The sequence below is a fragment of the Oryzias latipes genome, chromosome 22 (genome assembly GCF_053564925.1).
Source record: "Oryzias latipes strain Hd-rR chromosome 22, Olatipes_Hd-rR_3.1".
Classification (NCBI taxonomy): Eukaryota; Metazoa; Chordata; class Actinopteri; order Beloniformes; family Adrianichthyidae; genus Oryzias; species Oryzias latipes.
In genome coordinates this window covers 15400709-15418094 of record NC_136258.1, presented here as the reverse complement: position 1 = coordinate 15418094, position 17386 = coordinate 15400709, and the positions used below count along the sequence as shown (strand labels likewise).

The 17386-nt window shown below is 39.0% G+C and overlaps 1 protein-coding gene and 1 long non-coding RNA gene across 3 annotated transcripts in view; one reads left to right on the top strand and one right to left on the bottom strand.

Moving 5' to 3' along the window:
* The window catches only part of LOC110017490 (uncharacterized), a 132759-nt gene that overhangs the window by 64888 nt on the left and 50485 nt on the right, over positions 1-17386 (top strand). The window lies entirely within an intron of this gene.
* ankrd63 (ankyrin repeat domain 63) lies at positions 4-1962 on the bottom strand. The gene has a single exon (XM_004082613.5). It carries the CDS (start codon positions 1960-1962, stop codon positions 355-357), a length of 1608 nt encoding a protein of 535 aa, XP_004082661.1. The 3' UTR covers positions 4-354.

Genomic DNA, 17386 nt, shown 5'->3' with positions numbered 1-17386 from the left:
AAATGCTTTTTTAATTGTCTTTATTTGATGTTTTGCATTAATACACAATGAATATCTTGAGCAAAATACAGTTTATTTTGAAGACATAGGAGCAATATTAAAAGCTTCCAGGGAATATGAATCTTGTATGTGTTTAAAATGATATTTTATTAATTAGACAGACTGATTTGGTGACATTTAAGGATTTTAAATGTAGAACTCATCGATATAAAACAAGAATTGAAGAAGTATTTAAATTTGTTAATCTTATAAATAGATAAACAGAGAGCAACAAAGCCGACCAAGCACACAAACTGCAATTTTATAAACAAAAGTAATAACATTAACAACATTGTCTGCTGTCGGGTCCTGAACTTAATCAAGGGTGTACTGAGATGAGTAGCTCTCAAACTCACATTTCACAACGCTGATGCTGTCAGCGCTCGGCTGACTGTTCACCTGCTGCTGTGTGTGGGAAAGAGGGAAGGTATCAGAGCGAGACATCTGACCTCTGCCTTTTGTGGAGGCAGATGAACAGTCTAACACCATCCTCATGAAATCTGGTGCAGTAAACCGGCGCAGCAGCCGGGTCCCCAGGCCCACGAACCCTGCTGTCTGGTTCGGGATCTTCTGTGCCTCCATCTCTGCCCTGGCGGAAAGCAGCTTGTTGTGTCTTGTAGTCGAGCCAAGGCTCCCCCTCTTCTGCTGCTCTTTTCTGTTTGACGGAGCCGTGTCACCGGCCTCAGTGTTCTGTGATTTGACATTTGTATGGAGGGCTTTCACTGGCTGACCCTTGCTGTTTAAAACAGGTTTTGGCACTGGGATAGTTTTGTTGCAGTCATTTGTCAGGCCCCGAGTGTTCCCTTGACAGTCCATCTTGTTTATCAGGCATCGCTCATCCTGGAGCGAGGCTCTCTTCAATTTGCTGGCTGACAGGCTCATGTCACGCACATCACCCTGATAGGACTGCTTTCTGCTGCTCACAATGTCCAGGTTAAATGACTTTGCTTTTCCCCAGTGAGGGAAACATTCAGGTACTTGCTCTGGGAGCTTAGCATCCTGGCTGACATCTTTTTGCTTTGGCTCAGGAAAAGAGTTTGGGATTTTCTGCCCCCTCAGCTCTCTAAACTGGCGGTTTTGCAGCTGTTTGGCAGTAAAGAGAATGGCGTGATCCCCCTCATTCTGGCTCTTCTCAAGCTGAGGAGACAAATCCCAACTATGGTCATGATTGTCCTCTTGAGATTGGCTTCTGGGACATCTGAATCGGCTCCACAGTCCACTGCCATCTCCAATTTTCATCTGTCTTTGAAATACACTTGGCAGCTTGTCCTCATTTGTCAGTGGTTTGGAGAACCTCTCCAAGACATGCCTAGGGAGCTTGTTGGGTAAACGGGTTTCTCCTTCAACAGCAGCGCTGAAATCAACAAGTGGATCATCTCTGCTAAACTTCCTGCAAGGAAAGTTTAAAATCTGTACACACTGATTGTGTCCAAAAAAGTTGGCCACCTCAATGGCTGAGTGTCCCGCGTTATTGGTTCTGTCCAGCCTCAATCCCAGTCTTTTGAAAGCCCTGATCAGGAACTCCAGAACCTGGCTGTGTCCAGAGAAGGCAGCATACATTAGAGCGCTGTTACCCCAAGCATCAGAGACGTCTGGATCAGCATTGAACTGCACAAGAAGTTTGACCACATCCAGGTGACCCATCTCACAGGCATGGCTGAGGGCTGTGCGGCCGTCCTCATCCTGACAGTTGACATCTGCCCCTTTCTCCAGCAGCAGCCGGATGAACTTGGCTCTTGTTCCGGGATCTTGAAGGCAGGCGGCACACATGAGCAGTGTGCGGCTGTTTTCTGTCTTGGAATTGATGATACGCCCGTCTAAGGCGTCCAAGATGAAGCGTGCAAGATGGACTTTGCCACCCTGCATGGCATCCAGGAAAGTCTTGGTACCGGAGCCGTGACCTAAGTCTTTTGGCCGCATCATTCTCGAACTTGTAAAGCTGATCCAGCAAGTGGCGAGAGGACACTGACTGTCTAAGGTTCTCTGTGATGACAGTGACTGCACTTAACTCAGAGTAAGACTCAGAGAGGAGCTGGCAGTGTTTTTATACCTCCCTCTCCGCATGCCCTCCCCACGTTGCCAAGGAAACAAACGTCTGAGGACCATTATGCAGTGGCAGCATCCATTCAACCCAAGCACTCTTTGCCTGGAGAGAAATATGTGCTATTTGAACAGAATAATTACTCAAGGAGAAAAACAGACACTGTTTTTCATTCCAGATCTAACATGACACTTCAATGCACCATTTTACATGCACCTTATTTAGTTTTAAGATAAACCAATGAATAAATGATTTCCAGTAGAGATAAAAGCACAATTGTATGGCTCAAGTAAAATGTGAACCTGTCCTTTGCTATGTCCAATTTGAATTCAAGACAAAATTGTTAAGAGGTTTAAAGTAAGACTGACAGGTCGAAGGGTTCACTTCAGCGAGAGAAAGCAAAAGGGAAAAAAATGAACACGTGCCTGTTATTATTTTTTTTCACAGCATGTCCTTGAGATCTTTCTTTGTCCTGTTTTTTTCTTTCCATTTTATATTGCTTCAGCCACAAATCCTCCTGCAGTAAATCTAAGTGAAAAGCATTTTTTAGACTTTTTTCTTTCTGACTTTTTCAGGAAGGATTGCTGTCAAAATAAAGGTTTCTGTGATAATATCACATTTTATTCATTTGAATAAGGTTTTCTGACAGTGAAAAAATTTTGCTTGACATAATTTGCTGACAGCCTCCTATTTCAGTTGAAGGTCTGCGACATAGAGCCCACACACTCTCTTACATCCCACATAGGACCACAGTTTAATTTTAATTGCTAATATAAATCACAACAGGACTAAAACTGTGCCAACCAGAGGCGACAGAAATATAACCTGTTATTTACTCTGTTCACCAGTCACTATGCAGCTTCATCAAAGCCTCAGCAGGTTTTTTAATGCGGCACTGAGAGCCATGTGCTCATCCAAATGTGGCTCATCAATTTCTAGAGGGATACTTTCTCTCAAGGCATTCTCCACATATAATTTTATTGCTTTTTGAAAGCCTTCGTGTGAAATGCTTTATTCTTTATTTTATCATCTTAAAAGTAACATTTTTTGATGCCATAGGAAGAAATGCTTCATTTGCATTCTTCTGCTTTTGAAGTAAAAGTTGAATATAATAAAAAATGGGTTATATGGTTTTATTTCTTTTTTTTCCTGCTGATTGTTAGTGTCAAAACTGACTTGGTCCCTTGGAAAAATAAAACGTTGATATGGTTTGAGAAGGGGCAACCAATTGCAGAGTCATAGGAAGGTGCGGAAATGAAAGAACTGTCGTAACTAGCTCTCAAAAAAGGTCACATTTGTTGTGAAGAACAGTTTTACTGTGATAGGTCTTTGCATGGAACTGCATGCACAAATACTGACAACCAAAGGAAGGAATAGTAGTGAGCAAAGGAGAGAGGAGCCTATTGAAGTGTATGATTAAAATGACATGATAGATGTGTGGCAAACAGTAAAAGGATCCATGTGTAAAACGGTAAGCATCTGAGCGACAGCAGTGATGCTGTTTTTATGACGGGACAAGCAGATTGTGAGTTCAAGTCCTTCAATGTTGGCACCAAATTGATTTTTCCTTCGTATCTATTACAAGTATATTTTTGAGGGCAATTGCTGGGGCAGTAAGATTGCAGCAAATGATTGGATGCGGCTAAACAAACCAAAGAAAAACGCTGGCTCTGTTCTGCTCTGGAGCAGACTGTCAATAGAACGAAAATATGTAAGAAGAAGAACGCCATGGATAACCTTGAACATCCTCTTTACACCTCATTCCCAAAACAACAGAGAGTCTTCAGTCAGAGGCTTCTTCCCATTCGACCGCTAAAGGAGATATTTCCTTCCCACAGCTGCTGCAACTTTACTCATACTAGTGGCATAACAATTAATCGATGAAACGAGTTATCCAACCAGATCGATTTGTTTGAGAAAAGTTGTTAATTGAATCAACCTTTACCATTATTACATCGTTTCTAAAATAAAAAAGTATACAGATGATATTTATAACTGAGAAACACCATTTGGATTGAGACATGGTAGGTTTATTTAACTCTAAAACGTCAAAATGCATCACAGTGGAAAACACAATGATGGCAGCAAAAAATGATCACTCCAGTCCAATGTGTAAAAACACTGAATTTTTGTAGACATGTGGCCATACAGTGTAGGTGAATGTTCTAACAATCTTAAGTTTGTATAATTTTGATGTGGAAAAATATCAATGAGCTGAAATTTCTGAAACTACAATGTGAATGGACTTGCCATTGATTACTTGTTTGTTTGTACACAGATTTAATTTACACTCGATTATCTTGCAAGAAACACAAAGAATCTGGAAAACTTCACCTGCACTGTTCAGTACACAGGTATTTATCTCTGAGGGTGTATTAAGACTGGGAAAATCTTAAATTGTCCCGCAAGTCCTGAACTTTGGATTTGGCCTGTATTCAGAATGCCGGCGTTTCCTGATTTGAACCAAAGCTAGTAAACAAAACCACGTGTCTCTTCACTCATTGGTCAGGAATTGTGAGGGCAGAGCAAAGCAACTGGAGACAGAAATATGGAAGTCCTGCGCTTTGCAGTCCTTGTCAGGGTTAGTTCATTTAAACCTTAAATTTTTTGCTGACCAATTTTGAACATCTGTATCAACGTCAGGCTCAACACTTTTTACTCACTATTTTGGTCCGGTGGAGGCCTGCTGCAAGGTGGTTACTGGCAAGAACACGTCTAAGAAGGTACACTGATAAGTGTTTATGACATTTAGATTGTTGGAAAAACAGTGAGAACCAATGTGTATCACGTTAAAGTTGTTTTAATGAGATTTCATTCATCCAACCACATTTCAACGAGTTGATGTGTCTCATCCTTGTGCTGTTATGATATTTTTTTGACAGAATTCTGTTAAGGTAGTTTTTAGGATGATGTCATAACAGCACCTGCCGCACAATACGACACAGAAAGGCATATAAAAAGTGTTCCAACAAATAAACAGTTGGGCCCTTTCCCTTTGATAACATGAAGATGGTTGCTTTACATTTGTCTGTGACTGATCTGTTGCTACATTCCTACCGTGTTTAGATCACGTGACGACTGGCTATGGGCCATTTTAGTTCAGATGTTGCACTCCGAGGACGGATTATATTCAGATTGAGGAATCTTAGAGCAAACTGAAGCTCAGTACTATTAGAAACCGAGACCAACTCAAAAGATGGGAGGTGGCGGTTCCTGGTCCCGGACCAGGGTCTACTGAGGTGTATTCAGACTGAAAATTTTTTCACATTTTAGGGGGCAACTCTGGTTCACTTTAAGCGGATCAAATGTGTCAAGTCTGATTACACCGTGAGTCACACTGGTTGAAGTTCTGGGAAAAGATGTTTTGGATCGATTTAAGGTCAGTTAATCGGATTGTTCAAAATGAAGCAATATCGACTATGAACCGTATCAACAACCACAAATTATGATATCAATCAAATTGTTGTTAAAATTAATTATTTCACCCCCATTGAAAACAGAAGGTGACCTGTATCAGTTTTCTGCGAACTGCACTTTAAAAAGTGGGATTTGAACACCACAACACTCAAAACAGGTGAGCTTTGAAGTCCGGTTTTAGCAGCTGTGCTGCAAATTTAGCAGATTGCTGTGAATTATATCTCTAACAAATAAGCTGTTTCATAGTTGTTGTTTTTTAGTGTATCTAATTACTACACTTTGTTAAAGAGCCTTTGAGAATTTCACCTATTTCACTGGAATTATCCAAGATCAGCAATGCAACAGAGAAATGTTTCAGTGAGTGTCCACCCACAACGCTGAGAATTGTGGGATCAGCTTGATGTTTTAGCAGCTTTGAAATGGATTTCGCAGAGATAACTAGCGAAAACCACAACAATGAACTATAGACTTTCATAAAACTGCAAAACTCGAGAAAATGACATTTAAAGAAATGTGCTGAAACTTTAAAAAGCATACATTTATAACTATGACTTTTTGTCGCATACTTACTGAATAGAACGCAGAATGCGACAACAAAGCTACACAAAGATTGCTAACGAATAAGATGAAAACCTTCACCGTTCCAATTTGTGATGTGGTATCAAAACAGGTGTTTTGGCATTAAAATAAAAAAGTTAATTAGAAAAGCTTTATTTCTTACAAAATTTCTTCAGTCACTTTAAACGATGAAAACATCACATTAACTCAGTTGATGATATACATTTTTTCTTGGTCTCTGCCATTATTCTTTTCAAAAACTGATAATACATGTGCAGTGTTTTAAATGTTAAAATATTTTCAATTTCGGTATAATCTCAGATTCATGCTGATCTTCTCCTTGAACTGTTATAAGCCCTACATGTCCAGAAACTGGACACTATATAAGGGATAATGCCCGATGAAGTGTCCATTATCAGAAATAAAAAGATGGCACGGACACATGAACCGTCCTCCACTCCCCATTGGATGGTTGCTTTTGTAAAGTCTGTTAATTCCTAATAATGGACACTGTTATCCCGCTTATACTATGGTCACTTACAAACAAACAACAACAACATTCTATCCATTTTTAGTTTGTTCTTGTTATTTTTCCGGTTTGAATCACTTTCGGGTTGTCATGGTAATGACTGAGCTGGCACCAACCTCGACTTTCCATAGAAAACATGCTGATCGTCACGACAGGTTAAATAAAGCATCAGTCCAGAGAGAAAGTTCAGCTCTTACCGCTTGTTTTTGTCCAGACGATGACGCAAAAGTTTGTTTCAAAGAAGCCAGCGTAGTGATATAGAACATTTAAGCTATGTGACCGGAACTCTTTTTTTGTATAATATTACTGTCCATTATCACTTTTAAATCCACACCCAGCAGCCAATCAGAATTGAGTATTCACCCAGACCATGGTACAATGCCCCTTGGTATCTTTTACCCTTATGCAGTTGGACATCGTGTTTGACCTGAGCTGCTCTTGTGTTGTCTTTAATTAAGCTGCTGAGTTACAGTTCAATGGATGACAAGGAAGGAATAAGCAGCCAACAAAGACAATTTAAGTATATGAGTAACAGTGTTGAGTTAATAACAAAATGAAGATCCCGCAAATGACTCTCAGAAGATGAAATATTCAGAACATACACGAGTTGGTGCCAAGAGACTTGCTAATTGGACAGATGTATGCAATAAAGCAAAAATATCATGGTAAATACCTGATCTCCCATTCATTGAGAGCTAGCGCAGACTGGACCCACGCTGAATGTCTGATTGGAAATTAAATCTCGTGTCAAGTTAAGGTGTTATCCGCAGCTCTAAATGTCTTAATTAGCCACTGGGGAGAATGCTCTCCCGGAGCTACTAAAACAACAAAAGCTTATTCACAAAAACCTTTGCATATGGAAACAAAACGCCTAGCAATTTCACTTAGCTCCCAACACCTGGGACTAAATTAGTGCATGAGCACAAGATGGGAAATTGAGTTAAATTGAGAGCAAATGCTACTCCTATTTACCGCTACTAAATATGTTTTCTGTGAAGTGATTCAACATGCCCTTGTTCTCCTCGGAGGGCTTCATCTTCTGCCCGCTAATTGAGCACACCTGAATGTGACGTGTTAAAGGTCACTGCCTGCTTTTGTGATATGACAAACAAGATGCAACTAGTAGCAACCTTTCCATTTTCCGCTCGCAACAACAAATTTGTAATGAGAAAAACAGGCCAAGCTCGAGTCCAATTAACCTAATCAAGCTCCAATGTACAATCTGGAGAGATTAAACCTTCCCAGAACATGGCATAATTATTAGAGATCATTTTTCAGAAACACAACATATAACGGTCAGGCTTTTGTGGTCTGTCAGTTATGTAACACCTTAGCAAGAGTAACACTGTCCAAGATAACATCTCCTGCAGGGAACAAAACATTGAGATGATGTATTCCCATTCAGCAAGGACAATCATGTGTCTATATGTCTGTTCAGTTCCTGGAATGTCCTTTTGATTCGATACAAGGACACAGCAGTCGAAGGCTGATTTGGGATATCACACTCCCTCTGTTCTGGGAAAGAGGCAGCAGCTGGCCTGCTGTCACTGTGTAACTACAATGTATGCATCATCACCAAAGTTCAGGCGAGGTCATGGCACTTCCATAACAGAAAACAAATGCCACCTTTAATTTCATCATTTTAGAATGAACACCAAAGCTCACTGGAAGACATCCACTCATTAGTTCCAGAAGAAATGGCAACAAAGAAAGCGTTTTTTTGTGGTTTTTTAGAAGATTCAACACTGCAGGGGGAGAGAGGAAGAAGACAGCTGTGCAGAGTTACATGGTTGCAGTTGAAGTATCTGACAAGGAACAATCAAGAGGGTTGCTTATATGCTGTTGACCAAGTGGCTGCCCTCATGCTGCACGCTGCACTCATCAATTATTTCCCTGCATAGAGCAAACCAGGCTGCTTTGACAGATGGTAAACAGTAGGCTCTTCCTTTAGCCTTTGGATTTAGGAGACTTTAATATCAGCTCTCAAACTGAGCCATTTTGGACAACTAAATATTTGCACTGACAGGGCGTTTCCTTCTGACATGGCAACAGAGGACAGGACTGATAATTAAAGAATGTAAAATCGCTACATGGGTACAAATGTGTTAGGAGCTACATCAATGTTGTTTTTTAACATACGTTTAGTTAATACAATAAAAGACACAAACTGTTGTTTTTCTAAATTGAGTACAAAATACCTTGGTTTAATTTAAAATTTTGGATTTTGTTTTTAAATCAGCACGTTCTTAAAGAAAGGAAAATGTTTTTTTGGTATTTTTTAATATATTCTTGTGGCATTTTTCTCATGATGGAAGACATATAAAAAAGATTTAAGACCAAAATTGCATTTCTGTGAGTGATATGGGCAGGATAACCCATTGCATTAGATTGTCCTGAATATTTTTAAATAATGGCACAAAATTTAATTGCACTAAATCTGATAGACTGGAGGAGTATAATGGCTTATTTAAAGTTGGCTTTAAATCACAATTGAGTGAAAATGGCACTGATTCAATCCAGTTAATGGAGTACTGGAATGATAATGGATGAAAATGCGTCAATAACTGTCAGTCCTCTGGAGAATGAAGATTGTGAATTTTGGAGGAAAAGTAATACATCATCTGCATAAAGACTGATTTTATGATGGATGTTTCTTGTTTTGATTCCTTCTATGGTTTTCTTTTGTCTTATGGCTGCCACTAGAGGTTCAATAAATAAATAAATCAAAGAGAGAGGGGGACGGTGGACAGGACACCCCTATCTGGTGCCTCTTTGAAGGACAAACTTTTTAAAGTTTTGTTCATTGGTTCTCACAGATGCATTGTGATACATGATTTTAATTCAATTAATTAATGATTTACCAAACCCAATTTTTACTAAAGCATACAGCAAGAAAAAAACTTTCAATTCCCCCTGTCAAATTGGAAATGCATTTCTGAATATTTCTTTATTCAAATCGTGAATCAGGAGCAAATGAGAAATCGCCGTAGAAAACAGTTTGTAGTTGTTACTTGAAACCTACATCAGCAGGCCACAAGCTCCCTGCTCCTCGCCATTCCAATGCATCCACTTGCGGACCCATGTATGCCTTCAGACATCTGGCTTAGAACTTTACAGCTGGATACCTCCGATATTGCTCGCCATTTTTGTTGCACCATTAATGTCAGCTAGAACTAGTGAGGGGCTGTAAGCCAGGAGGAGAGCATGCAAACAAATGGGTGATGGGAAAAGAAAGCAGGTGCACCAACAATTCTGTCCACAACTCAGAGGCAAATTTCTCATGAACTCCTGTTGCTCTGCAGAAACTATGTCCTATACAACATGTTTTTTGATTTTGGCTATAAACAGCATCATCAAAATTAAAAGATCACTGGGAACACTTTGAAAATCAATGGAAAGGGAAATTCCCAATACTGACATGAACTTTTATGACAGATTATTAAATTTAATATGACAAAAAAGAAAAAACGGACAAAACAAGCACCTGTTTAAAAAAAAAGTAGTACATTTTACATAAAAGCCTGATTGCTGATTCAAAATATGCATTTTTGTGTATCATATTGAGAAGTCAAGAGGACAGTATCTGTCACATTTTATTGAAAGACATAAATCTCTGCAAATAGAAACCTCACTTCTTTTTAACTGCAACCTGCAGACCCTGAAGCCTTGGCTGCTGCTTCTTCCACATGTTCTGCTGCTCACGTTGTTCTAAGTCTGACAGAAAAAATGGCATTAATGTCGGTTTTTTTCCTCAACTACATGTCAAGTGAGTTTTTGATAAGGCCATTATTCTGTCTGAAGGAGAGACTCAGCACATTAAGTGCTTAACATGAAATGCATGTCATCTTGACACTGTGGGGGTCGGTCTGTGGATCAGAGAAGTGCAACTATTCTGCATGAGCCGCTGCTTGTGATGCACAATCACATATGAAAATGAGAAGCACATTTTTCTTACGAATATCATCTGCTCACAGATGACAAATTTTTTGTGGGTCACCTGTTTGTTAGTTACTGAAAAAAAATACCATTGTGTTGTGAAGTTTTGTTGTGAAGTGGATTTTTTGGAGAACTTAAAAAAGTAGGAAGTTTCAGGAATGACATGAGGAGGACCCAAGAACAGGAGGCAGGCTTGTAGACAGGAATGTAAGTATTGAGAAAAAGAGAAACCTGAATTTAAACAGGACAAAACATAAAAACATGATGTCCCTTTCTCAGGGCTACCATCTCAGTAAAATGGCTGCTCTCACTACAGTCTTCTAAACCCTTTCCTTCAGTTTCGCTTACACTCTTTTGTCACACATCACATCTAAACCTGTTTGCACATGCCTCGTCTTCACGTCTTTCCCATTATTGTTCTGGACTGTACTTGAGTTCCTATTATTTACACACAAATACTGTTTTCCTGAGGGTTCCTCCATTCCTCTTCTTTCCTGAACAAACCTCCACCTCTTGATCTTCCTCCACCTGCTCCTTGTTTTTACTATGGATCACAATGTCATCTTCAAAGACCGATGATCCACATAGATTCCTGTTTAACCTCATCTGTCAGTCTGTCCATCACCACAGGCAACAAGAAGGAGCTCAAAGCTCATACTTGGTGCAATCCCACCGTCATTTTGAACTCCTTCACCTACAGCACATTTCACCTCTGTCTTACAGCTCTAATACATGTCCCCAACAACTCCAAAGTCCTTCCCTGCCATTCTAGACTTTTTTATACAAAAACTCCTTTCTCTTTGTACTGTCATAAATATCCAAAGATACAGTGCAGTCCTCAAAGTCCTCAAAGCAAACGTTTTCTCTATGATTCTCTTTCTTTGCATGAAACCATATGGTTGCTCACTTCTGACTTCACCCTAGCTCCCACTACTGTTTCCCTTCACTTTAGCTGAATCATCAGCTTTAATCCATTGTAATTGTCCCAACTCTACCTTCACCTTAAGAAAGTCAGCTACTTAATTCCTCAGATATCCTCTCACTTTCTAAAACAGAAAAGTCAGAAATCTGGAGGCATTTCTCTTAACCCTTGTGCTATCTTAGATGACCCCACCCTTCCATTGACGTGTTCTCCCTACTAAGACAAAGGTGGATAAAGGTGGAACGATTTTATGTAATCCATGGACACCAGTGAAGATCACAGATCATTGAAGAACAAAGGTTCAGAGCACCGTCTAGTGGGTCTAGATGACCCAACTCCCAATGGTAACCCTTGTGCTATCCTAGGCACTTTAACATTGGGAGTTGGGTCATCTAGACCCACTAGACAGTGCGTTGAACCTTTTTTCTTCAATGATCTGTGATCTTCACTGGTGTCCATGGATTACATGAAATCTTTCCACCTTTATCCACCTTTGTCATGGTAGGGAGAACACGTCAAAGTAAGGGTGGGGTCATCTAAGATAGCACAAGGGTTAAACATTTCCATACCCCCACCACGACCAAATGTCTTTTGACATATTCTTCAAAGCCTTCCTTACTTTATCCTAAATGATTGTTGCCTTCTTCTGCTCCACAACAGCCAACTTTAAACAAAAAAAACAAAAAATACTAAACAAAAATAAACCAAACTAACTCAAGAACTTGATGTGGCTTGACAGAAATGCAGAAATAATAAATAAACTCACTAAACTAAATTCTGGCAAAATTCTTCATTGTGGCATTTTGACTGGGGTTTACTTCTCTTTACTCAACAGCTTCCAAAAAATGGGTGATAGAGCAAAGTGAACGTTTTATTGCATCCACCATGTTAACAATCAACAAGACAGGCTGCTAAATATGCAGAAACTCAAGCTGTACTCAAATCAGAACAGCTGTTCAGTGGATATTTATAGCAGGCCATATATCGATTTTGAAATTTAAACATTTTAACGAGGCAGTTAAAGGAATAGTGCTTTTTTATTCTCAGTGGCCTGGTGAAAAAGTGTCTGACCTGAGACTGGTAGGTCGTGGGTTCAAATCCAATCTCAAGCCTCCTGAGGTCATTTGAGGAACTGCAACATTTGGGCAACCACTCAATATAATACCATACTCTACATGCATATTGTTCTATTCAATATGTGTATTATTATGTTTTTTATTGTATTTTATTCTTTGCAATAAAGGGCTTTATGCATATGAAATGGTTACTAAAAACAACAATAAGAAACAGATATGACTGAGATCTCCAGAATGCAAAAAAGAATGGGGGATAAAAATCTAGAAAAACAAGCAGAGAAAAATGTGAACTACTTGTAGAGAAGGATGCCTTCTGTTCATTTGGCATCCATCTTTTTTAGACAGAAGGCTTTTTCAGTATAATTTTGTTTTTATGTCTTTCTACCAGTTTTTTCTTTAGGGACAATCACACTTTTTAGCTATTTGACAAATGTCATGTTTGTTTTTCTTTTTTTTGGGTCTTTATTAGCAACAATCTTTGAACTAATTTGACTTGTCATATCTGCTATTTTATAGTCGCTAAGGTGTTAACCACAAATACTTCACAACAGTCATGTTTTATCAGAGGGAATATTTTAGCACTGACCTCTTCTACATTTTTAGGTAAGATCAACCGGTTGAAACATCCGGTTTTTGCTTGTTTGTTGATCGGTTCTGCACACAAACCCACTTTAAAATAAAGATTTCTTGTGAGATTTGAGGAAAAAGCTTTCAAATTCAAAGTCCTCAACCCTCAGCCTTAACAAGGGGACCCCAGACATTTTTTCTGCTCAGTCCCCAATGCCTGGAGCCATCATTCGATTATGTAACAGAAGTCAGCTGCCAAGCTGCTGAGATCACTCCTGTCCCTCTGTGGCAACTCATGATGGGACACATGCTCCTGCCCCCAGAGAGGCTGGGGCCATGGAGTTATTATTATGCAGCAATGAACCTGAATACTGTAAATAAAATGAGGCTCTAAAAGAGAGAATCAGGAACTGGAATACATGTTGCCATGAGAGAGTTTTCTACTTTTCAATGCTATCCCAGTGTGTTGAATATGCCCACTAAGTGGATGGAGACAGTGGATCTATGAGAACGTGACACAGTGTGAGAGAAAAGAGCACTACAATTATGATTTTAATGAGATTATAGCTATAAAACCTTAACATGTATGCAAATAGTTTAAAGAAGTAATTATTTTGAAGCCGTCTGTTATGTTTAAAGAAGGCGTAAGTACATCTCACAGAATTATCCACAGCCTGCAATGGCGCAGCCTCAACAGGTGGTGTTTATGTGGGTGGTGTGCGTGGGTGATTAATATTCATCCAGGATGGCATCCAATTCAAGGCAGGATGGATAACCATGACTCCAGCTCCTGTGGGTCAGTTTCCTCACTCGGCTTCATTACAGGAAACAAAAAAGACACAATTGTAGTTTGTTCTTGACATGCTGTCTGCTTCAAAACGCTCTTATTGTATTCTGTTAGCCTGTTTTCTCATTGTTTTTACCCTGCAAATGTAGCTAAAATTTAGTCTAATGCCACCTCCTCAGTTTGCAGAGAGTAGCGTGTCTGTAAATATGTTAAGACTTAACAAAATGAAACCTTAACTAGAAAGAGCTGCATTTCCAGAAGAAAATGCAGGGTGGAAGGCTGTCTTGCTGAATTAAAGTGAATTTGCTGAAGAAATGACTGAACTGTCCTGGAAAATCCTGGAACATCTTGAAAGGTTCTAAGACCAAAAGTCATAGCAGGAATAAACTGAAAAAGCTGAACATTGTAATAGTAGAATGGCTAAAATAGGTCAAAATGTGTAGAAGGAGTTAAGCATGATAACGGAAATTGTTGAAAAAATGGCTGAACTGTTGAAAGTTTGAAGAACGGTGTCTCTAGCTAAAAGTATGTTAAAGTTATAATGGTTGAAAGAAACAAAGGTTTTCAAGGATTCCCCATGTATTTTAATGGAACAAAAAATCCTGGAAAATCCTGAAATATCTTGAAAAGTTCAAGGACCAAAGGTCATAGCTGGAATAAGCTGAAAGAGCTGAACATTGTAAAAGTAGAATGGTTGAAATAGTTGAAAAATTTTAGAAGGAGTTAAGCGCAAGGATTCCCTATGTATTTCAATGTAGGCAAAAATCTTGGAAATCCTGGAATATCTTTGAAAGTTCAAGAATTTCAAAAACCAAAAGTCATAGCACAAATAAACTGAGGAGCTGAACATTTTAACAGTTGAACGGTTAAAAAATTTGAAATGTCCGAGCCAGGTATTGAACCAGCAACCTAGTGCACCAAGACTTCCCTATGTATTTTAATGGAGCAAAAAATCCTGGAAATCCTGGAATATCTTGAAAAATTGAAGGATTTCAAAAAAAACAAAAGTCATAGCTGGAATAAACAGAAAGAGCTGAACATTTTAAAACTTGAATGGTTAAAGTAGGTGAAAAATTGTAGAAGAAGTTAAGTGGCAAAAAACGGCGGAAGATGGTGACAATAAATAAGGAGAAACAGGAGAACAAAGGGTTGAATGCTTTACAGCATTTAACCAACTATTCTTAGATGTGAAATGTTAAAGTTGATCTGGTCCAGAATGCTGCAACAAAGACATCATACTCCTACAGGAGACACCCTGCTTTATGTGTTTTTATGATTTAAAAAATTGGATTACTTTTCAAATCACATATTTTTTGTAAATTGTTAATTTGTGAAAATTTTATTAATACCTTTTGCAGTTGTTTTTTTGAAGTTTCTTTTGAAACATTTAAAGACCAACTCTGATAAAACTTGTGTTTTTAGTATTTCTACATGTTCTTGGCTCTTTTATAGTTAGACACATGGGGCTCCCAGCGGCCACAGTAAGGTGTTATCTGGGGGGCTAGAGTTGGTGACATTGAGGGAAACCTTAAGATGTTAGCCGAGAGCATTTTAGGTTCTGTTGAGTCGTGATTCACGCAGGCGGTAACAACACCAGACAGAGACAATCAGAGGTTCTTAAATTAAACGCAGAATCTGTGTTCAAACTTGCGAAGTCGATGTCAGACACTTTTCTCTGGTCCCCTGCCGAACCTAGTCAGTGTTGAAATGTACAGCCGCTTTTCATCATTTAACCGCTGGTTAGCTAGCTGGTGCCCAGAAAGCATTGTTGGCTTTGTTGACAATTGGATTGTTTTTTGGGGAAAACAAAGTCTCATGCGGAGGGATGGCATCCATCCCACTTTGGGCAGAGCCACTCTTCTTTCTAGAAACATTTCTGCTAGCCTTAGTCGTGCAACCTGACAGACCCAGCAGTCAGAGCTGAGAAGAACCACATATTCTTGCTACTTTCAGCTCTGAGGATTTTCTTGCATTTTTGGATAATAAAATATCAAATAATAGACAAAAGTTGAATCAGGTTCTTCCTACTATCAGCCCAGAGCAGGCTGAAGTGGTAGAAGTGAAGGCATCCATAGAAACCTCTGTAACATTAGACTGCTTCACTGCTGTGGATCAAGCGGAATTAATATCAGTTATTACGTCCTCCAAAACCTCAACTTGTCTCTAAGCCCAATCCCCACTAAGTTTTTTAAAGAAACCTTCCCCCTAATGAATGAATCCATATTAACTATAATAAAGACCTCTCTAGAAACACGTTACATGCCACTGTATTTAAATATTTGTATATGTATATATTAAAAATATTTTAATATATATAAATATTTGTACTTCAACTTTTGTTCATGAAGTCTTGGACTTAATCCTCAACTTTTCATCTTTTCTTCCTGTTAGTCAGTACTTTGTGTATCATCTCCACCTTTTTGACTTATTTATCAATGAGCTGCAAAGTGTGTGTTCATGATTTCAGGCCATTCCCTGGAGGATGTGTCGTTTGTCTTATGTAAGATTATAACCCCTGTGATTCAGGGCTGACTGGATTCACACTTGGAAGTTAACAGTTCGTCTGTGTTGTGCATGAGGTGACAGGACTCTCAGGCACAAGATGTGTCTCCTGGTGATTTGCCCCGGTTCCCCGCTCTTAAATGTCAGTCAAGTCTTTTGGTTCAGAAAAAGGGTGTTGCTACTAGATGAGTTTAAAAAGAATCAAGAAAACAGCTACGGTTGGTGAGTCAGAGAGGAGCATGGTTCTGTAATAAACACACACACGGGAGTGACAGGATGGAACAAGTAGCTATTACTAAAAGAGATGTATTTGGAGATTAAATGAACGCAGAGCATGCTTGGATTTTATGAGGTTTTTACTGGCATCCAATCTGTCCTCTTATATAGTAGGGAAAAAATGTCATGCTTTGTGTCTTATTGTAAATTCAATGAGACATAATGTTCCTCTGGTACTGGAAAATTAAAAAAAAACCTCTGTGCAACAGAAAGAAAAAAGACCTTGATGGCCCTTATAGACTACATGTGCTAAATGGATTTTTTGTTTGTTTTTCTTTATGGATGTTTCGTTAGTAATATAAATTTCAATGCTTTTTTTGTTTTTATATTTGTTTTTAAATATCTGCACCTTGGATTTGCATATAAGAAAAAGAAGTTATATTACTGCAGCCATCTGAATAAAATAAGGATGCAGACACTGCATAAATGCATGTGGAAGGACATCTCGTGCAAAAGAGATTACACGTGCAGAAGACTCAGCGGCTGGCTTGACAGACATGTTAAAGGATCCATTTATCCTCCTAACTTAACTTAAAATGGTAAAAAGCTTCATCTTCTATTAAAGCACAAAACCAAAACATGGGAAATCGCTGGTGGAGACAAAATGTGCCAAGAAGCAAATGAAACCATGAAATTAACAAAACAAAGAGCACCATCTCCTAAATAGAACTTGAACCAGGAGTGAATATGCCAAGGCAGGAGCGAGATAAAAACTGAGCAGAGTTAAGTAGTTTCT